This window comes from Ceratotherium simum, chromosome 18 (assembly GCF_057802395.1).
Source record: "Ceratotherium simum simum isolate JZ-2026a chromosome 18, ASM5780239v1, whole genome shotgun sequence".
NCBI classification, from domain to species: Eukaryota; Metazoa; Chordata; class Mammalia; order Perissodactyla; family Rhinocerotidae; genus Ceratotherium; species Ceratotherium simum.
In genome coordinates this window covers 56,950,678-56,971,291 of record NC_141917.1, presented here as the reverse complement: position 1 = coordinate 56,971,291, position 20,614 = coordinate 56,950,678, and the positions used below count along the sequence as shown (strand labels likewise).

Genomic DNA, 20,614 nt, shown 5'->3' with positions numbered 1-20,614 from the left:
ACCCCCCCCAGTGTTTCACCAGCCATGCGCTTACCCATTTTTGAACTTCAGGGCATCCCAGCGTGGTCTCCTCCAAGCCCAGTGTGTTTTGCTCAACACGGCATCCGTGCTGTTGTGTGGAGCCGGCAGCTGTTCTTTTTCCTTGCTGTGTAGTATTCCACGTGGAGTTTTCCCACGTTTCCTTGTCCTGGTTGATAGGGCTTATCCTGAGAAGGGGCTCCCAGGACCCCCCAAGACCCTTGTCCTGCCTGGGAACCTGTGACAGGGTTTCCTTGGGGAGCGACTTTGTGCGCACCCCACCCAGGCTTGGCGTGTTGGCATCCAGACCCACCCAGAGCAGTCTGGTGGAGTCCCCGGCCCTTGCCCTGCCCTCCCCATAAATGTTTCCTTCTGTCCTTGAGAAGAATGGAACTGCTGCTCAGGCGCCCCACCCGCAGGGGCCGAGCCTGGGCCTCTGGCTCCTTCCATCCTGTGCACAGCAGCCGCGGGAGAGGGCAGCAGCTGGCGGGTGAGGGCCGGGGTGAGCCTCCAGCGCATGCGGGGAGCCATCTCCACCACCCCTCACCTGCCCCTGCCCCTGGTTCCCACCCCTCCTGGGGCTGGTGACGCCTCCTGGTGTCCTAGGCTCCCTGGCCCCCGCTTCTTGGCGGCAAAACTTCCCTCCTCCCTTCCTCCTGTGTTGCTTTCGCTGCCTCCCACCCCACTTCTCAGCCCTCTGCTCCCCCCGAGTCCTCTTCTTGCCCTCTCTGTCTCACAGCAGCAACCAAGGGGACAAACAAGTCCTCTGTGACCTTCCCTGGCCAGGGTCTGGCTGCATGTGCAGCATCCTGGGGAGGGCGGTGCATCTAGCGGGGAGCCTCCACGGGGAGCCCCCCACGCTCCCCACCTCCTGGCACCCACACTTTGCCTCCTCCCTCCTGTAGTGCCCCGCGCTGCTCTCGCCTCTCTCTGACCCTGCCTGCTGACGCCTGTTACCGCTCGGCCACACGTCGGCTGAGTCTTTGTCCCCAACACCCAGTCGCTGAAGCCTCGATGGGAGTGTTTTCAAACTCTCCCACCTCCATGGTCGTCAGCCCTGCCTGTGCCTGCAGATCCTGCCCGTATCTTGTACCTTTTTTATCTCCAAGCCTCAGTTTCCCCCTCTGCCCAATGGAGATAAGAGTTGTCCTACCTTCCAGGGTTGTTGGGGATTGAATGGACTAATCTGTGGGACGTGCTCCCCAGATGTTCGATGGGCTCAGGAGCCAGTGAACCCGGAGGGGTGGGGTGTGCCAACACTGCAGACTTGGAGGGCAAGGGCAAGGGTGGAATCAGGGCAGGCTTTCTGGAGGAGGGAGGGTGTCCTGCCCACGGCCTGGGACCTCCGTTAGGTGGGACGCTGACGTGCCCCCTCCACCCCACGCAGGGGGCCGGCTGCACGGCACTCGTGGTGGCCGTGGTGGCCCGGAAGCTGGAGCTCACCAAGGCGGAGAAGCACGTGCACAACTTCATGATGGACACTCAGCTCACCAAGCGGGTAAGGATGCCGGCCCCACCATGGCCACCTACCCTCCTGGTCGGCGAGGGCAGACCCTCCCCCCTTCCCCACAGGTCACTGCACTGCCCTGTGCGTGCCAAGACTGCTGGGCTCTGCTGCCCACGCAGCCATCCGTGAGCCATGCACAGGGACATGGTGATGGCCACAGGTGTCCATCTCTGCCCAGCCACAGCCCAGCTGTGGGCCATGCAGCGTGAGGCAGAGGTTCTGTGGCCCGGCAGCCAGGTGCAACTTACAGGCTGTCTGACCCTGGCAGGTTGACCTCTCTGTGCCTCAGTTTCCCCATGTATAAAATGAGGAAGATACTGGGATATGTAGGTTCACTGAGTTAACATTTGCAAAGTATGTAGAAGGGGCCTGGCCAACGGTGAGTGATGTAAGTGTGTTAGGCACTCATCCACGCACACACACATGAACACACGCGGCACAGATGTGGATGTGCAAACATGGTCCTGCCTTAGAGTCTCGGGACTCCAGATGGGCGTTTCCAGGAGTTTCTAGAGGTTTCCAGAGCCTTCCGTAGTTTTGCACCTATCCTGAGAAACTGTTCTTTCTCTGGCCCCAGGTAAAAAATGCCGCTGCTAACGTTCTCAGGGAGACGTGGCTTATCTACAAACACACCAGGCTAGTGAAGAAGCCAGACCACGCCCGAGTTCGGAAACACCAGCGTAAGTTCCTCCAAGCCATCCATCAGTAAGTCCAGCACCTTTCCCACTCAAGTTGCTGTGTCACCCTGGCACAGAGGCAGCCATGGCCCCCAGGAGGAGGCCGTAGGCCCGGCCAGGCATCTCAGCGTGGCCTTGTCATTGCCACTCCCATGCTAGGTGGTCACTTGGGGCCTACAGCTTCTGTGCAGCGTGGGATGGTGGGATGGTCAGAGGGAGGCAGGTGATGGGCACAGCACTCATTCAGGACCTCTGATAAGTCATGCAAACCAGCCAACATAAGTGGCAGGAAGCATATTTTATTCTCTGGAATAGCCAAAATGACTTTACCCCTTGGACTTGGAAGCAATTTCCCCTTTTTGCTTTGGCTGCCAGGAAGCTCAGAATTAAATTTAAGGCCCGATATGTGATCATGTGGGGTAATTAGAAATTACTTAATTTCCTCTGTTGTCCCATTGTTCTGAGAATTATTTAATCAAGTGGTTCTCATCCTTGGCTACTCATTGGATTCACCTAGGGGGCTTTTAAAAATCCCACAGGCCACACCCAACACCAGTTACAGTAGAGTCTGAGATGCAGCTAAACTCAGGTTTAAGTTCCTCAGGTGAGTCCAGTGTGCAGCCAGAGTTGGCAAACTTTTTCTATAAACAGCCAGATATTAAATATTTTAGGCTTTGTGGGCCAGAAGGTCTCTGTCACAACCATTCAACCCTACTGTTGTAGTGGGAAGGCAGCAAAGATGAATGGGTGTGACTATGCTCCAGTGAGACTTTATTTTCCAACACAGGCAGCTGTCCAGATTTGGCCTATAGACCATGATATGTCCATTGCTGTCCACTGGAAATACCATGTGAGCCACATATATAATTTTAAATTTTCTAGTAGCCACATTTAAAAAAAGTGAAAAGAAACAAGTGAAATAAATTTTAATATATTTAATCTAATATATCCCAAATATTATCATTTTACGTGAGTAGTAATCATCATTTATGTGAGTAATGTAAACATCATCAATGAGATATTTTAGAAAGTTTTTGGTACTAAATCCTCAAAGTTCACTGTCTGTTTCACACGTATAGCCTGTTTTACTCAGACTAGCCACATTTCAAGTGCTCAGCAGCCATATGGACAGCACCCTGTCTAGAATTTAAATAGCTCCAAATTCTCTGGAGTGGGGCACTCAAATATAAATTACAGTTGAGTCACGTGGTACCCGATTTAAAATAGTAAAAACATGTTTTAAGGCACTTTTCAGAATGAGCCCATAGGTTCCCAACTCTCACATCCTGGGCAACCCCATTCACAACTGGGCGCCCTACACGAGTCAGATGGATCCCTGCCCCAAGAACCCCCAGGCCAGACTCAGGGGCCGATGAGTCAGAGAGCGAGGCAAATGGTGTTAGGGTCTGACTAGCAGGAAGGCAGCTGTGTCAGCCATGGGAACAGAGGTGGAGGCAGCACAGAGAACCCCAGTGTGAGCAGTGGAGCAGGGCGGTGGGCTGGCAGGAGACCCCAGCATGTGTCTGGGGAACCGTGGCACCTGGGGCACCAGAGGGTAAATGAGTGTGACCATGGAGAGACCAGGCCATGGGACAGGAAGCTCAACCAACTGGACTTTAATTTTTTAATCTTGTTGAATCATTTTTGCCTCTTTGAAAAAAAGCTTTATTGACATACAGTCAACTGCACCTATTTAAAGTGTACAAATTGATCAGATATGGACACACCCATGAAACTATCACCACAGTTAAGATAATGAACAGATTCATCACCCCGAAAGTTTCCTCGTGCCCCTTACATCCTTGTCTCTTAGCTAAAGTTTAGTCCATTTACATTTATTGTGTTTACTGTACCATCCTTGTCTTCTAACTAGGCAGTTTAGTCCATTTATGTTTACTGTGTTAACTGTTAGAATTGGGCTGATTTCTAACGCTAACAGTCCCTACTTCACAGGACTGTGGGGAGGCCCAAGTGGGATGATGTGCAGAAATGCCCGGCACAGCCCCTGCACAGAGCAGGGGCTTGGTATCGCAGGGACCCCCCGACCCCTGCTCCCTGCCTCTACTTCACCATCACCTAACAAGCAGGGAGAGGGGCTGGTGCCCCACTCACTCGACTTCTCTGTGCCCAGGTGTTAGTCCTCGTCCTCATGAGACCCCAAGGCCCTTGAGGAACCCTCCTTTTGACCCTTCCGCAGTTGTTAGCTGAACACTGGGTCCCAGGTTGATCTCTGCCACCTAAGTGGGCAAGTGACTGTGCTGGTCTAAGCTTCATTGTCTCATCTGTAAAGTGGGGGTGACGGTAATGCATCTTCTGTAGGAGGAGGACGTGGGGCAAACACGACTGAGTGACCAGATGACTCGCTTGTGCCTGCCTGTCACACAGTATTTTCTAAAACCAGGAACTGCCCTGGTTGCTGTCACCACCCTCAACATATTCATTCGGTCATTCCACAAGCATTTCTTGCACCAGCTGGTGTCCCAGGCATGGGGGACACAGACATGGCCCTGCCCTGGACCTTGCTCCAAGGGATGTTCCAGAAGGTTCTTTGGGGGAAGTGGGGGGGGTGAGAACTGAAGGAGAGCCAGGTCTGGGGAGAATGCACCTGCTCTGTGAGTTACCCGTCCCTTTGTTCTGGAGCAGGACTGTCTCCCTCACCCTTAGGTCCCCCTGCACTACCACCCTCAAAAAAGTGACTCTGCTGAAATCAGGCAAGTTTGAACTAGGGCCTGAAGGGTGGATAGGATTTGGGTAGGAAGCTGAGGGGTGGGCAGGCATACCAAGGAGTGTCCACAGCCTGGGCAAAGGTGGGGAGGCGGGAATGCGCATCGTGCCAGGGAGACTGCAGGCATGAGGGAGCCATGGCACGGTCTTGAGCTGGAGAGAGTCCCCATGATGGGAGCGTCCTATGAACACCAGTGAAAAGGAAGAAATGGTGGCAGAGAGAACGGATCCAGGAGCACAGCATGGGTTGGGGGAGTGTCTGCATTTCCTAGGGTTGCTCTAGCAAAGGACCACAAACTAGGTGGTTTAAAACAACAGAATCTGTCTCACAGTGCTAGAGGCGGAAGTCCAAACCCGAGCTGTCGGCAGTGTCCTTGTCCCTCGGAAGGCGCTCGGGGCGGGGGTTCTGCCCAGGCCTCTGCCTGGCTTCCGGTGGCTCAGGCGTTCCGGCCCGTAGACGCCTCGCTTCAGTGCCCCATCTTCACGGCCTCCTCTCCACAGCTGCACATCGTCCTCCCGCCGTGTGCGGCTGTCCACGTTCCCGCCTTCTCATAAGGACGCCCGTCAGTGGATTAGAGCCCCCACTGACCTCGTCTTCGCCTGGTTAGATCTGCAAAGACCCTATTTCCAAATAAGGCCGCATTGTGAGGTACCAGAGTTAGGGCTTGGACGTATCTTTCTGGGGAACACCATGCCACCCGTAACAGGGCAGTTCCAGAGCAGCCAAGAGCGACTTCCCCAGGAGAAGGCACGCAGGGCCGCTCGGCACGCCCCTGCTTCCTCTCCAGGGCACCCCAGGCCTCCCAGGCTGGGCCGTCCGTACCCGTGTCCCTGCCGACGCGGGCTGGCCCTCTCGGGCCGGGCAGCGTCTTGGGGTTTGGGCGAGTGAGGCAAGTCCTGCGGAGACGGCCTCCCTGGGCTGGTGTAGCTCCGGGAGGGATGGAGAGGAGTGGGGGACACACTAGCCAACCCCCACCCCCTCTGTGGGCAGCTGTCCGGGGGCCCGAGGCCTCGGAGGCTGAGGGGCTGGTGCAGTTCAAATCTGCTGCAGGGTTCTAGGCAGCGGCTTTGCGCCTCGGCCTTGGCCTCGCCCTCGGGAACCGGCGCGGGCAGAGTTTTCCAGAGTGAGGGCCGCGTCTGGGGCCGGGCCGGCCGGCTCACGTGGAGCGGGACTGCAGGGCAAGGGCAGCTGCCTTTGTCGGGCGGGCGCTGCTGGAGGGAGGAGCCGGCACCACACCCTCGGAGGCTGGGCCCCTTCCCGGGGCAAGGGCAGCAGCCCCCGGGCCGGCCTGCCTGCCTGGCCCCGGGGTGGCACACGTGGGAGGCGGCAGGGCCAGCCTGCGCGGCTGTGCTGAGATGACAGTTGCCTTGTGGTTTCTCTCTGCTCCGCTGGGTCCTGCCAGAGCTCAGAAGTAAGTCTTTTCCTGGGGGTCAGGGTGCATGGTGGTCCTGGGGCAGGGGCACACCCGCGCAGCTCGAGGAGCCCCACCCCAGCCCAGGAGGCGGCCAGGGCGTGTCTGTGCCCCGGGGGTTGGCAGAGACCTCACCTGGGCCTGGAGGCTCCAGTCCTGGGACATCCTGAGTCATGCCGTGTGGACACGGCCAGCTGGTGGGCACTGGGGGTGGTGGTCTCGCTGCCCCCATGCGCCGGGAGGGAATGGGCTGCAAGGACCCCACCCAGCTCCCGCCTCATCCCCAGCTGCATGTCCACAGAGCAACCCCAGGGGGTGGGTGCATGGAGGACCCCCTTCTGCAGCCTCCAGCCAACCCCGCCCGCCCCCCGTCCCCCAGGCTCCGGAGTGTGAAGATTGAACAAGGGAAGCTGAACAACCAGGCCAACACGCTCGCCGACCTGGCCAAGGTGAGCAGGGCGGGGCAGGGCAGGGGTGGTGGCTCCCCAGGCTGGCAGGGGCTGGTCAGGCCCCTGGAGGAGGATGGGGGATGTTCAGCAAAGGACAGGGCCCAGCTTCCACCAGGGGAGGGATGGCACTGTGCCCACAGGGCAGGTGGGTGACAGGCAGGGGGTGCAGGGCAGGCAGGGGTGAGCCACCAGGGGACACCTGCAGGGGTCCACTGTGACCAGAGGCTCTGATTGGGAGAGAAACACTGGGGATCCACATCTGTGTGTGAAATCTACTGTAACATTGGCAGCTATTTTATTTTTTAAAAAATTAGTACCTAATTAAATAGCTTTAATGAGAATCTATAATTAGTGGGCTAAGTTAGTGAAGTGGTACTTTTGTATTTAGGTATATCTACACACAAGCTCTGAAATTTAAGAGAAAAACAAAATTCTTTTGCTATGGATATAAATTCAAATTATAGCATCAGTAGAAAGCTTATTTATATGGCAATTAAACATCTTTCAGGACATGAAAGTCGATTTCAAGAGTTCTGTAGGGGCCCGGCACGCACGCTCCGCTGCTGGCGGCCCGGGTTCGGATCCCAGTGCGCACCGACGCACCGCTTGGCTAAGCCGTGCTGTGGCGGCGTCCCACGTAAAGTGGAGGAAGATGGGCATGGATGTTAGCCCAGGGCCAGTCTTCCTCAGCAAAAAGAGGAGGATTGGCAGATGTTAGCTCACGGCTGATCTTCCTCACACACAAAAAAAGTTCTGTAGGGTCAGTTTGTTATAAATAGGTCTACTTGTTGTCTTTGCTATCAGGTCCTCCCCTCTTTCCGCTGTTTATCCCTCCGTTAGAAGACGTGCTGGCAGACCTGACTTGGGCAGGCTCTCAGAATGTCTCACACTCTTCCGAGCTCCCTCCTGCCCCGTGCGCCCAGCCGCATCAGACCTAGCTCCTGCGCGCTCGGCTTGTGGGCCGCCCCTGGTTGGTTCATGAGGCTGGGCTTGTTGAATATCATCTTTGGGAAATGTTAGGTCCTGTTCTGGTCTACTGCTTATGCCCCGGGCATTCTGGACTTACCCTCTTCATTATCAAGAGAATGCAATATAATTTAATATGAACTACATAGATGTAATTTGGAAGGGAGCATTACAGAAGAAAAAAACACTCAAAACCCTGAAGAAAGCCTTCAGTTGGCAGTGGAGAGCGTACATAGGAATCCGTGGCCAACGAATTCCCGGTCATAGGAGATGATAGCTATGAGTACATATAAAATGCCTTTGAAAAACTCGGATCCTAGGTATTCTAATTTCAGTTACCCATATCACACTTCCCTCCTAATGGAATTTTTTGAATTTTTAAAAGTTATTTAAACCTCGTAACCACGGTGGTATACTCTCAAAATACACTTAAAGGCTTCTTGAAGTAAGTCTGTAATTGGATTGCATTATATGGGTTTCTAATTTTTAAAATTTAACAAAGTTAAAACATTTTCCAATGTTAAATTTTAATGCTTTCCTTTCCAAGGTTGCTGATTTAATTTTCTCTCTCTAACAAAAATAAAATATACATTCTAATAAAAAATTTTTTAAACTTCAGAGAAGGCCAAAAAGAACCATCAGAGGGCTGAATGCCTCCAGATGTGGCCCTGGGGACGGTGGCCCCATAGGCAGGTGGGATCAGGGTCAGTGGCCCTAGGAGGGGCCCCGAGGTGTTTGCCCACCCTGAGGGGCGGGGTCGGCCTGCCAGTAACGGAGGCCCGGGCGGGGGCAGGGCGGAGGCAAAGGCGCGGAGGCTGGAAGGAGAGCCTGCGCGTGGGGCGCAGCAGGGAGGAGCTGTGGCAGGCGCCTCATCCTGTTTCCTCCGGCGGAGCGAGGGCTGGGGGTCTGCCCGCACCTCAGCCCCGAGCTGCTCCGTCCATCCTCCGGTTCGAGGAGGGAGGTGGGCTGCGATCCGCCGAGTGGCTGCCCCCCCCACCCCCCGCCTCTGGGATGAGAGACGCGGGACGGTGTTCTAGCACCGCCTGGTGGCGAGAGGGGCGTCTGCACCGGGGTCTGTCCCTGTGGCCGGCCTCCCCTTCCGCCGCCGGGGCCCACCTGGCCTGTGGCAGAACCGGCCCTGCTTTCTGGGTTGTGGGGTGCAGCTGAGGTGGTGGGGACAGCCCGCTGCCTGCTGTAGCAGGAATTGTTGTGGCTGTCGTGTTCCCCAGTCTGTGACTGGCTCAGATCCTTGGGTGGTCACCTCTCCCCAGATCCATGTCCCCTCCCCAGTCTAATGTGGGGTGCAGGGGGCAGTTCACACCTGAGCCTCCTCCCCCCAGCCACACCCCCAGCCTGGAGCACCACCGGCTGGAACCTCTTCCAAGTCCCCGGGCCTTGGTTTTCCCGGGGAAGGCAGCACCCAAGACCACCCTTTGCTTCATGTCCCACGTGGCCAGTCCATCCCCCTGGGGCAGCTCCGGCCACGTCCCCCAACCCGGGACGTCCCTCAGCCTCCCCTGGGCTGCTGGCCCTGAGCCCGGTGTTAAAGACCCTCTCTCCCTCACCTGTGCCCACTCTTCCTGGGAGTCCGGCGAGAGAACTGCAGGGCTCGTGTCCTCAGTCACCCCTCATTTGGTCCCCATGGCACCCGTCTCGGTCCCTCCCTCTCTCTCTCTCCTCTCTCCCACCCTCTGTCTCCGGCAGACGCAGAACGCCATGTGCGACCTCATGTCCGAGCTGCACGCCCAGCACGAGGAGCTTGAGGCCCGCCTGGCTGCCCTCGAGAGCCGCCTGGACGCTCTGAGCGCCTCCCTGCAGGCCCTGCCGGGCCTCGTCGCCCGAGCCGTACGCCCGCCTCCACCTCCCCTGCCCCCCGGGCCCGGCCCCCCAGGCCAGGCAGCCCAGAGCCCCCCACGCAGGGGGCCGCCCGTGGCCCCCTGGGACTGTGGGTGACAGCCCTGCCCGCCAGCAGACCCCTCAATCTTGGCCATCGTGTGGCCGCCGCCTCCGTGCCGTCCAGGGAGCCCTGTGGAGCGGCGCCTCCTGAAGTTCAAGGAGCCGCAGCTGAGTTGGGCTGAGTGGACCCGGGCGCGGCCCACCGGGACTGTCCAGGCGAGGGCAGGGCTGGCCACTGGCCACTTCCTCAGATGGGGCTGGGGAGCCCGGAGCCTCCTCTGGTCCCCGGGCCCCCCGACTCTCTCCAGGCCCCCAGTGGGCATGGAGCAGCCGAGAGGGGGGTCCTTGTCAGTGCTGAATAAAGCAGGACCCACCCAGTTGCTGCCTGTTGTGCGTGGCTGGAGGACACTCATGGTCACCACGTGGAGGTGGACACTCGAGGGATGTGGGGGTCAAGGAGAGCCCGTCCCCATCACCATCCTAGGCTGGCCATCTCCCAGCCTGAGCTCAGTCCGAGACACCTCCCTGAGGACATCTGTGCCAATGCCACCTGGCCCCAATAGAGGGAGCCTTCAGGGCGCGAGTCCCAGCCCTGGCCCACAGGAGGCAGCAGATAATCAGGACGTCCTGCCCTCTGGCTGGTTGCCTTTGCTGGAGCAGCCACTGTGAGCCCGGCTCCAGCGGGGCCATGGTCGCGGTCTGTGACGTGAGTGAGGAGGGCCATTCAGTCTTTGTTGGGCATGTATTGAGCACCTGCTGTATATAGGGAATGTAATGTAAATTACCTCAGTAATTTACCTCGGTAAATTACTGACTCTTCACCAGAACCTGGCCAGGCTGAATGAGGAAACTGAGACTCAGAGAAGTGAAGCCACCTGTCTGGGGCTGCAGAGCTAGAGGAGTGAGCCAGGATTCAAACTCAGGGGCCCATAGGACTTGGTGGAGGGCTCCCCATGGGGGGGTCATGAGTAGGGGAGGGTGTGGTGTGATCCTGGGGTTAGAGAGGCCCCCCTGGGGTGGGCTGGAGGGGAAGGTCCCTCCAGGCCTTTGGCTCGGGGTGCTGGGGTCAAGCAGGGGCAGCGGGCACTTGGCCGGTGCGTGCCCCAGGTGGGGAGGGGAGCCCTGGCTCCAGGGGAGGCTAGTCTGGGGCCAGCGGAGAACCCAGGCCCTGGCGGCCTCTGATAAGGCCACGGCCACCTGGCTTAGGGTGATCGGTTGGGCGCGAGAGACAAGGGTCTGGGGAGCTGCTGGTGGGCTGCAGTCAGACCTGGGTTCAAGTCCTGACTCCACCACCGCCCGTGGCCTCTGGGCAGTGGCTGCCCCTCTGGGGGCCTCAGTTTCCTCATCTGTAAGATCTGGTGAGGAGAATAGAGCACAGTGTCCACGCTCGGGAGCACTCAGTCTGATGGAGGAGGCCCGGTAAACGTGGCAGACACAAACACAGCCACCAGAGCCATGCAGAAACAAGACCAGAGCATGACTGGGCGACGCTGAGGTGACATTTGGGCGTGGGATGGGGTGGGAGAGCGAATCCGGGGAAGGGCGTTTGTAGTAGCAGAACAGCCAGTGCAAGGGCCAAGAGGCAAGACCTGAGCTCAGTGTGTGGGGAACAGCCAGGAGGTGGCAGGGAGACCAGTGGGGAGGCTGGGGCGGCGCCGGGGCCAAAGGTGCAGGGTGGAGGACGACCGACGGCAAGACAGAGCCTGGTGGCCGCCTCCGCTGCGAGTCGGCCACATCCGCCCCCGCCCGCCTCTGACTCAACAGCGCCAACCCTACCAAACAGGGCGGGCCCCGCCCTGGGGGGTGGTGAAGTCAACAGCGCGGGCACGCGGGCGGGACATCCCCGGCGGCCGGTGCGCGTCACCGGGGCGGGCGCGGAGGACCAGGAAGTTCGCCGACTAGCGCCTGCCGGGGGCGGGCGGCGCCTGCACGAGTCCACAGAGACCAGGACAAGCTCGGAGGCGCCCGGGGCTCGAGCACGAGGGCTGAGAGCCGGGAGGTCTGTGCGCCCCGCGAGCGCGCCCTCCCGCCGTGCGCGCAGGCCCGCGCCATGCGCCCGGGGGGCGTGCGCAGCTTCGCGCTGGAGCTGGCGCGGGGCCCGGGCGGCGCGTACCGCGGCGGGGAGCGGCTGTGCGGCCGGGTGCTGCTGGAGGCGGCGGCGCCGCTGCGGGTGCGAGCGCTCGAGGTGGCGGCGCGCGGCGGGGCGGCAACGCACTGGCTCGAGGGCCGAAGCGTGGGTGTCAACGCGGTGTCCTGCGACTTCGCGGCCACCGAGACGTACCTGCGGCGGCGGCAGCTGCTGCTCCGAGGTGAGCCGCTCACCCCTCACTCCCCAACCGGGATCCCCCGGGACCCTCTCCCCAGGTCTGGGCGCCCCTCTCCAGAGCCGGGAGCCTTTCTACTTAGAGGCTGGGAGGTTGGTGATCCTTCTCAAGAAGGGGGGGACCTCCTCTTCAGGGTCTGGACCCTCCCACCGGAACACACATCCTCCCACCTACCCCCCTCCAAAGCTCTCTTTCCCGGGAACCCCTTCCAGAGTCGGGATGCCCTCGACCTAGAAGCTCTGCTGTGGGGACCCCCTATCCAGAGTCTCGGGGAACCCCTGGGTGGAGCCGGGAGATCCTCTTCTTTGGACCACACCATCCCCCTTTAGCCCCAGGCCTGGGGACCCAGAAGACTCAGATTCCCACAGAAACCCCCGTCTCACGTTCCGCCAGTGCCCCTCCCTCGGTTAGCCCACAGTGTTGGCAGAACCAGTTCTCCCCCGGGGTAGGGGTTCTGGCGGGGTCTGCGGGTGAAGGGTCGGAATGCCTCCCGGCGGAGCAGGCGGGGTGGGGCACGTCAGGCTGGGAGTCTTAGGTCTTGGTCGTGTCCCTACCTGCTCCGGACCTCGGTCCCCCACCCTCAGGCCACGCGGCCAGTCAGGATTAGACCAGGGACCACAGAAACCTTGCTGTGTGGCGGAAGAGGGTGTCAGCCTCTCTGGGCTGCCCTGGCTGCCTCCTCCCGGGTGAGCCAGACCCCGCTCTACCCGTCTGCAAAGTGGGCAGAGGCAGAAGGCAGCTCAGACCCCGCCCTCGCCCGCAGCCTCCTGCAGCCCCCCTCCTTTCCAGCCTGCACACAGCGGTTGCTCTGCCTACGGCCTGGCAGCCTGGTCCCGACCGCCCCAGGTGCGGGGACTCTTGCCTGACCGCTGTGGAAACCGAGGCGGGGCCGGCGAAGGGCGGGGCAGGAAGGGGCCCCGGAGGCACTTCCCTTCCCCTGCGGCTCAAGGGAAACTGGGGCTGGTCTCCCCCTGCAGTCCCCTGGTCCTAGCCACAGGCGGCTTCCTTAAGACACTGGACCCGAGAAGCTTGCAGAGCTGCTGTGTGACCTCGGGCGTGTGACCTCCCTAGACCTCTGGGGACCCATCTGTGAAATGGACTGAGGGAGGCGCTGGTCCCCCAGGGTCACCTCATCCCCCATCTCCTCCTGGGTTTATGGCCTCCTGTCCTCCCTCTAGGCTCTACTTGGCCCTGGGAGAAGGTCCCAGCCCCTTATTTCAGTCCCAGAGCCACCTCTTCCAGGCAGCCCCCCCAGGCTGATCAGTTAGTCGACAGTCTCTGCCCCTCCATTCGGTCCTGCTCTGACCCCTATCACGGGCTGCAGGTAACGGTGTCAGGTTGTGGCCGTCCCCCACTCGGGGTGCCAAGGCCTCAGCGGGGTCCCAGCATCGCCTGAGCCAGACTCAAAGGGGACCGCCCGCGAAGAGGGTGGGTTCGAGCAGCAGTGCATCCCGCTGCCACCAGAGGGCGCCGGCGCCCCGCAGACGGCGAGGAGGCAACTCCAGCCCTAGAAACCCTTCCGTGCGGGTCTTCTCTGGGGAAACTGAGGCCCAGAGAGGGGTCAGTACCGCCCCGAGGGCCCACCGCAGCCCTGGCCCCGGGGGTGCCTGGCGTGTTCCCTGCAGTCGGCTCTATGAGGGGACCGGGGCTGCGGGTGCCCAGAGCGGGCACAAGGCCAGGCCTAGGGGGCTAGTAAGAACTTGCCAGAGAGCTGAAGTAGGGAAGGGAACGTCGGGTGGCAGGAACAGCTTAGGCAAAAGCGCCGGGGCGCGACCTAGGGGCAGCGTGTCGGGAGCGGACTGAAGACGCCAGAGCGAGGCTCTGGGCGGGGTCGAGTTGGGGCTACACCGTGATTCATGCACAACCCTCTGGGGTCGGGCCTGATCTCCCCGCTCTACAGACGTGGACTTAGGCTCCAGGAGATTGTCGCTAGCCCCGGGTCACCCAGCTGAGCGGGGTCCGAATCAGAGGAGGGGGGCAGCAGGCGCCCTAGTGGAGGGAGGCCCCCTCACTTCCTCCTCTCTCGCCCATTGCACAGAGGGGGAAACTAGGCACAGAGGGGTAGTCCTAGGCTCTGAGGGCCCCGATTGAGGCCAGGCCGTTCCCCTGCAGCTCGAGCTGAACATGCCTCGAGTCACGCCTGCAAGTGGCGGCTCGTTGGTGATTAAGCCGAGGGGCAGAATGGTCTTGCTGGGTGACTTCAGGCCGTGGCCCTGCCGCCGGGCCCCAGTTTCCCTTGTTTATCCCCGGGAGACCGGCTCTGGCCCTGTTTCACCCCAGGGTCCACGACGGCTGAGGGCAGCCAACTCCCAGCCCGCGAGTTTGTTGTTTTGCTCCACGCCTGGGCGGAGCCACGCCCCTCGCCGCACCATTGGTGTATTCCTTTCCGGGGGCGTGGCCAGAGTTTCGCCCCGCCCCGCCGTGCCGTATAAAGGCGGCGCCGGCGCAGACCGCAAGGAGTCTCAGGCCCGGTCAGCGAATGCGCTTGCGCACGACGGAGGGTTAGCGTCCAGAGGCTGTTGCGTACGCCCATCGCGCCGCCGCGTCGCGGGTTCGAGGCCAGGTTCGCGCGTCGTAGGTTCGCCTCTGGGCGGGATGCTGTTCGACAAAGTGAAGGCTTTTGCGGTGCAGCTGGACGGCGCGAGCGCGGGCGCCGAGCCGGTCTTCAGCGGCGGCCAGTCCGTGGCCGGCCGAGTCCTGCTGGAGCTGGTGGGCCCCGCGCGCGTGGGCGCCCTGAAGTTGCGCGCGCGGGGCCGCGCCCACGTGCGCTGGACCGAGTCGCGCAGCGCGGGCTCGAGCACCGCGTACACGCAGAGCTACAGTGAGCGCGTGGAGGTCGTGAGCCACCATGCCACGCTGCTGGCGCCAGGTAGGGGCTGAGGACGCCCGCGAGGCGCACATGCTGCGCGCTCCGGGAACTCCGCGCAGCCACTGAGCCGCCCCCTCTTGCTCCTACCCGCAGACACCGGTGAGACCACGACGCTGCCTCCTGGGCGCCACGAGTTCCCATTCAGCTTCCAGCTGCCCCCGTAAGTAGCTAGGGTGCAGGGTTGTGGACGCTCCCTAAACCTGCAGCCCCTTCCAGGTTTGGGACTCTGCTGCTCGGGATCTGGGGACCTCTGAGCCCCAAGACTGTCTCTCCGGCTGGACAGTGTCTGTGTGTGTCTCATCCCCCTGAGTCTATGGGCATCCCCCCCCCACCCCCGGCTGTGTATCTCGCTCCTGAAACCCATTCCTCCACCCCAGGACCCTGGTCACGTCGTTCGAGGGCAGACACGGCAGTGTCAGGTATTGCATTAAGGCCACCCTGCACCGGCCCTGGGTCCCTGCCCGCCGGGCAAGGAAGGTCTTTACTGTTATCGAGCCTGTGGACATCAACACGCCTGCCCTGCTGGTGAGTGCCTGTGCCCCGCCCCCGGAGGTGGGATGGGAGCATTGCAGGCAGGGGTCTGGCTGCTGGGTGACCCGGACCACTGCTCACCCCTTCACACAGTGGGGGCCACAGCTGGGCCCTGGCAGGGAGGGAGGCAGGCATGGGAATGCCTATGAAGTTCAGTGGAGCCAGGTGCAAATCCCAGCTGCACCAATTTGCTGTGTGGCTCTGGCCAAGTTTCTCACCCTTTCTGAGCCTTAGATGCCTTGTCTGTGAAATAGGGCACAACCAGGACTTGCAATAATAATGGCTGACTGAGCACTAATTACACACTAAGTGTCTGGTTGTTTATTTACAGTTTAATGAGATGGGTCGTAATTCTGGATCCATTTTATAGATAGTTCCTAGGTTGTTACCAAGAAACCAGGAAATTAGTCCCTGCCCCGAGTCCTCCCTCGGCGGGGGGTGGCTCGGGAGCTCCGCAGGGTCTATGGTTTGCACAGAGTGACCTGTTCGTGTCCCCACCAGGCCCCTCAGGCAGGTGCCCGGGAGAAGGTGGCCCGATCCTGGTACAGTAACCGAGGCCTCGTCTCCCTCTCGGCCAAGATCGACAGAAAAGGCTACACCCCAGGTAGCAGGCGGGAGGGGCTGGATGGGGCCGGGCCGGTGCCGGGCTGCAGGCGGGGCACTGAGGCCTGCTGCCCTGCCCCGCAGGCGAGGTGATCGCCGTCTTCGCGGAGATCGACAATGGCTCCACGTGCCCGGTGCTGCCTCGGGCGGCCGTGGTGCAGACACAGACCTTCGTGGCCCGAGGCGCCCGCAAGCAGAAGCGGGCCGTGGTGGCCAGCCTCTCGGGCGAGCCCGTGGGCCCCGGGCGGCGGGCGCTGTGGCAGGGCCGGGCCCTGCGGATCCCCCCGGTGGGCCCCTCCATCCTGCACTGCCGCGTGCTCCACGTGGACTACAGCCTCAAGGTGGGGCGTCCTGCGCACGGGGGCTGCGTCTGCTCGGTCCCCCACACGGGAAGGGCCCCTCTACAGAAGGAGGCTGTGGCCGAGGCTGCCCGGGCCCCTCCCTTATGGCTCGTTCCCCCAGGTCTACGTGGACATCCCGGGCACGTCCAAGCTGCTCCTGGAGCTGCCGCTGGTCATCGGCACCATCCCCTTGCACCCCTTCGGCAGCCGCTCGTCCAGCGTGGGCAGCCACGCCAGCTTCCTGCTGGACTGGGGGCTGGGGCCGCTGCCGGAGCGGCCTGAGGGTGAGCTCCCTGTCGGGTCCGGCCGCAGAGGGTGGGCGGGCAGAGAGGTGGTGCCGGGCTGACTCTCCATCTGCCAGCCTCGATGCCCCCGTCCGTAAAAGTGCACAATAACGGTCACGTTCGCCCCGGAACTCCCAGAATCCCAGCCTGGGGGCACACAGCCCGCCAGCAGCCCCAGGACGGGCACAAGCCACCTCCCGGCCACTGCCCCCAATTCCGGGATGCCCTCCTTCCACCAGCCTCACCCACCCTGTCTCGCTTCCAGCCCCTCCCGAGTACTCGGAGGTGGTGGCAGACGAGGAGGTGGCAGCTGTGGGGCAGAGCCCCGTCCCACAACTGCAGGCCCCTGACACGAGCCTTGAAGGCCCGTTCTTCGCCTATCTCCAGGAGTTCCGGTACCGCCCACCGCCCTTGTACTCTGAGGTGAGCTGGGGGTCCAAGGAGCCCCCATGCCCTCCAGGCCCTGGAGCCAAGAGGGGGTGGGAGACACAGAGGAGTTTTAAATGTGAACAGAATTCGTGTCCATTCGTTCAGGGCCCTCAGCCGCCCTGCACCCCGTCTGCGTCGAGTGTTTCCCCCAGGGCTGAACGTGGGAGTCTCGGACGAGCGGGGCGGGGTGGGAGGCTCTGAGCCACCGGGCCCCCTGAGAACTGATGGGACTCTTCTCTTCAGGAGGATCCAAACCCACCCTCACAGGCCACGAGGCCACGCTGTGTGACCTGCTGATAGGCAGGTAGATCCATCGAGGGGTGAGGTTCACGTGTGCGTCCGGCCGCCGTGGATGTGGGAGTCGCTAGAAAAAGGGCAGACCGGCCTGACTGCACTGAAGTTGGGGAAACCGAGTCTCAGAACCAGCAGGGCTGTACTGACGTCACATGGGACAGAGGAAGAGCCAATCTGGAACTTACCTGCACTGGTCCTCATAAGGCATCAAATGCCCCGTGCAGGATTCGAGACACTGTACTACCTGTCTGTGCCAGCCTGTGGAGAGGGCTGGGGTCCCCCAGGAACCTCCAGTCTGGGAGACACACAGCCAGACATAAATAGTTCCAGTCTTGTGGGACCAGAGGGAGGTTCCCGGAGCTGGAAGAGTCCAAAGGGGGAGTAGAGAAGGCTTCCTGGAGGAAAGGGCATTTTAGCTGAGGCTTTGGCATATGAATAAGAGCTCAGCAGGCAGGCAAGCAAGAGGGAGGAGAAGTCGGAGAAGGTCAGAGCTGAGTGATGTTTGGAAACTGGCCCCTTTGTTTTAGAACTGGGGCTCAGAGGGCGAGTGCCTCAGCTGAGGCCACCGCTGCAAGGTTCAGAAGGCAAGAGGGCCCAGGAATGAGGCATCCAGGGAAGCAGGTCATGGGAACGATTGGGGGGCCTCTGAGTGGCAGGGGCAGTGGCATCAGCATTTGCAAGCAGATTCCTGGCGCAGGCTGGGGCTGCCTGGGTCGCCTCCGAGGGCCCCAGGACCTGAGAGCCGCCTGGGTATTGTCAGGGCCCGGGAAACCCAGGTTCAGAGGGGGACACGCCAGACCTGGCTACATAAGTTCCAAAATGGAAACGCAGGGCCCCTTGTTCAAGACTGATTAAGAATTTGAAGACTGACAGCAGAGCATTAGGGTAGGCCCCAGGGACTAGAGGACAGCCCCCACGGCAGGGGACAGCAGGGCCCGTGTGCTCCCGAGACCCAGTGTGTCCTGGAGGGACAGCGTGAGGGGCCACTGGGCAAGCCCCTAGTGCAGAGTCTCAGCCTGGCTGGGGCGGGGCCCCACCTGGGACTCGGCATTTCTGATGAGCCTTAAATCCATCTCTTTTGTACAATTACTTTTTAAAAATAAAAACGTGGAAGAAGACGAGGAGCCTGTTTGTTTCTTTCCCCTCAACTGCCAAGGAAGCTGGGGCGGCCTTGACCGCTGTCCCAGGTCAGGGTCTCGGGGGATTAAGTTCAGGCAGTGGAGGGCTGAGGGGCCCGTTGTCCAGAAGGGGAGACCCAGCTCCAGTGGGAGCCAGGGCCTACGCACCCCCCCCACCCCACCCCCGTGCAGCGGCAGAGGCTGGGGCACGGAGGTGGAGGGCAGACAGACCCTGTCCCTCGGCAAAGAGAGGAGGGGGCTTGGCTGGGCAGGGGTGCCGGTGCAGGGGGATCCTGCCCATCTGAGTCTAGGCTGTTGTTTTTATTGAGGTGCAATTCATATACCATAAAACACACCATTCTCAAGTATACAATTCAGTAGCGTTTAGCACATTCACAGTGTTGTACAACCATCACCTCTGTCTAGTTCCAGAACATTCTGTCACCCCAAAGGAGACTTCCTAGGCATCCCCCTCCAGCTAATCCACTTTCTGTCTCTGTGGATTTCCCTGTTCTGGACGTTTCATATGAAGGGATCACACCCTGTGTGGCCGTCTGTGTCTGGATTCTCTGGCTCAGCAAGAGGTTTTCCAGGTTCATCCACGTCGTGGCACAAATCACGGCTTCAATCCTGTTTCTGGCTGAGTAATATTCCACCGTGTGGCCGGACCACACTCTGTTCATCAGTCCGGTGCGGACCGCCATCCGGGGCACTTCCTCGTCCCGCGATCGTGCCGAGGGCAGCTGTGGACATGTGCCGACCCTTCGTGTGCATACTCACTGGGCTCTCAGGCAGCCCTCGGGGGGTGGGGCTGTCACCCGTCTGAAGCCGCAGGTGGCTCGCCCAGGATCCCACAGTCCGGAAATGCCACTCAGAACCGCCCCTGGGCCTCTAGTGTCTACGCCCCCCCCCCGCCACGTGACACGTGCTCAGGCTCCGCCCCAGACCCCGAGGCCCCGCCCACAGGGGGCGGGGCCCAGTTAGGCCCCTTGTCTGAAAGCCCAGCCTGCCCGCCTGGCGGCCCAAGGCGGTAAAGGTTAGCTGACAGTCGGGCTGGACATTGGCAGGGCCGAGGGGCAGGGATGGGGGCAGGGGGACCCAGGGGCTGGACACTGGGATATCTGAGTTCAGGCTTTGCTCTCTGTGTGACTCTGGGCAGATCACTTGCTTCTGAGCCTCAGTTTCCCCATTTGAGACTCTGGGACACCTCCCCTCCACAGGCTCAATCACGCCCCTCCCTGGCCTGAGTTTAGGCCCTGATTTTCAGCTGCTCCCGGTCCTGGGGTCCACTCAGTGCCCCCTGACCAGCAGTGTCTGCTCTGGGCAGCTCACCTGGCCTCAGGCTTGAAGCCCGCCAGACGTGGCGATCTCTGGGGCCGGGCAAGGGGAGATGTTCCCATGGCACAGTCACCTAGACCCCAAATTGGCATCCTCAGGAGGGGGTGAGTTCCCCGTGACCCAGGGTGTTCGAGATGTAAGATCTGCGTTTCCAAACTGGGAAGAGTCTAAGATGTGTATTGCAACAGCAGATGTGGGGAAAGTTCACAAAGTTTCTCCCTGGCGAGCTTGGGGGACAGGCCACCCGTGTCCCCAGGACTCCTGCGTCTGCAACTACAGGGAACCTGATCCCAAAAAGCGGCTGAGTTTCTGGCCCAGAGAAATGACAGCCAGGACGGCGTGGCTCGGCAGTCCGGAACTCAGGGAACTCCCTGAGCACAGCGGGGCACGTAGGGCCCAGAGCAGGGGAGCCAAATATTCTCCTCAAATAAAATCGCACCCCTCCCCGGGCCCCTACGACGTCCCACCCCGTCCGCTGCCAGCTCCCCCTCCGTCTCTGGCTGCTGCTCAGACACCCTAAGCTCGTTCCCACCTCAGTGACTTTGCACATGTGGTTCCCTCTGCTGAAGGCTCTTCCCTATGACCAGCTCCTCTTTATCCCCTAGCCTCAGCTTTTCAAGGACACCCCAACCTCCTGGCTGGAGTCGCCACCCCCTATGACTCCCTCTCCCATCCCCCTGTCCTGTTGTCTTCATAGCCCTCATCACCCTCTGAAATTCTTATTTAGATATTCACTTGTTTGTCTGAGCCTTTGAGGGCGGGGCTGGGTCAGGGCTGTGTCCCTGGCCTTAGTGCATCTCGGGCATGAGGGGGGTTGTTGACTGACTGAATGAC

General features: G+C 60.8%; 2 protein-coding genes across 16 annotated transcripts in view; both read left to right on the top strand.

Annotated features, from left to right (window-relative positions):
• The window catches only part of KCNN1 (potassium calcium-activated channel subfamily N member 1), a 29,224-nt gene extending 18,589 nt beyond the window's left edge, over window positions 1–10,635 (top strand). For 4 of the 11 annotated variants that reach the window (XM_087443555.1, XM_087443563.1, XM_087443557.1 and 1 more), the window contains 3 exons: window positions 1,406–1,516; window positions 2,103–2,230; window positions 5,428–6,711. In XM_087443555.1, the coding sequence (XP_087299681.1) occupies window positions 1,406–1,516; window positions 2,103–2,230; window positions 5,428–5,815 (627 nt within the window). In that variant the 3' untranslated portion in view covers window positions 5,816–6,711. The other 7 variants (XM_087443558.1, XM_087443565.1, XM_087443559.1 and 4 more) reach the window with 7 other exon arrangements.
• A 924-nt stretch (window positions 10,636–11,559) lies between these two features.
• On the top strand, window positions 11,560–18,442 carry ARRDC2 (arrestin domain containing 2). 5 transcript variants are annotated; one of them, XM_087443553.1, is made up of 9 exons: window positions 11,560–11,958; window positions 14,552–14,842; window positions 14,936–15,002; window positions 15,220–15,367; window positions 15,875–15,977; window positions 16,061–16,317; window positions 16,439–16,601; window positions 16,867–17,024; window positions 17,274–18,442. In XM_087443553.1, the coding sequence occupies exons 1-9, from the start codon at window positions 11,700–11,702 to the stop codon at window positions 17,325–17,327; spliced, it is 1,500 nt and encodes a 499-aa protein (XP_087299679.1). In that variant the 5' UTR covers window positions 11,560–11,699; the 3' UTR covers window positions 17,328–18,442. The 5 variants fall into 5 exon arrangements, with proteins under 5 accessions (XP_087299679.1, XP_087299678.1, XP_087299676.1 ...); XM_087443552.1 differs by lacking the exon at window positions 14,552–14,842; XM_087443550.1 differs by lacking the exon at window positions 14,552–14,842 and having other exon boundaries at window positions 16,867–18,442.
• Window positions 18,443–20,614: the final 2,172 nt, after the last annotated feature.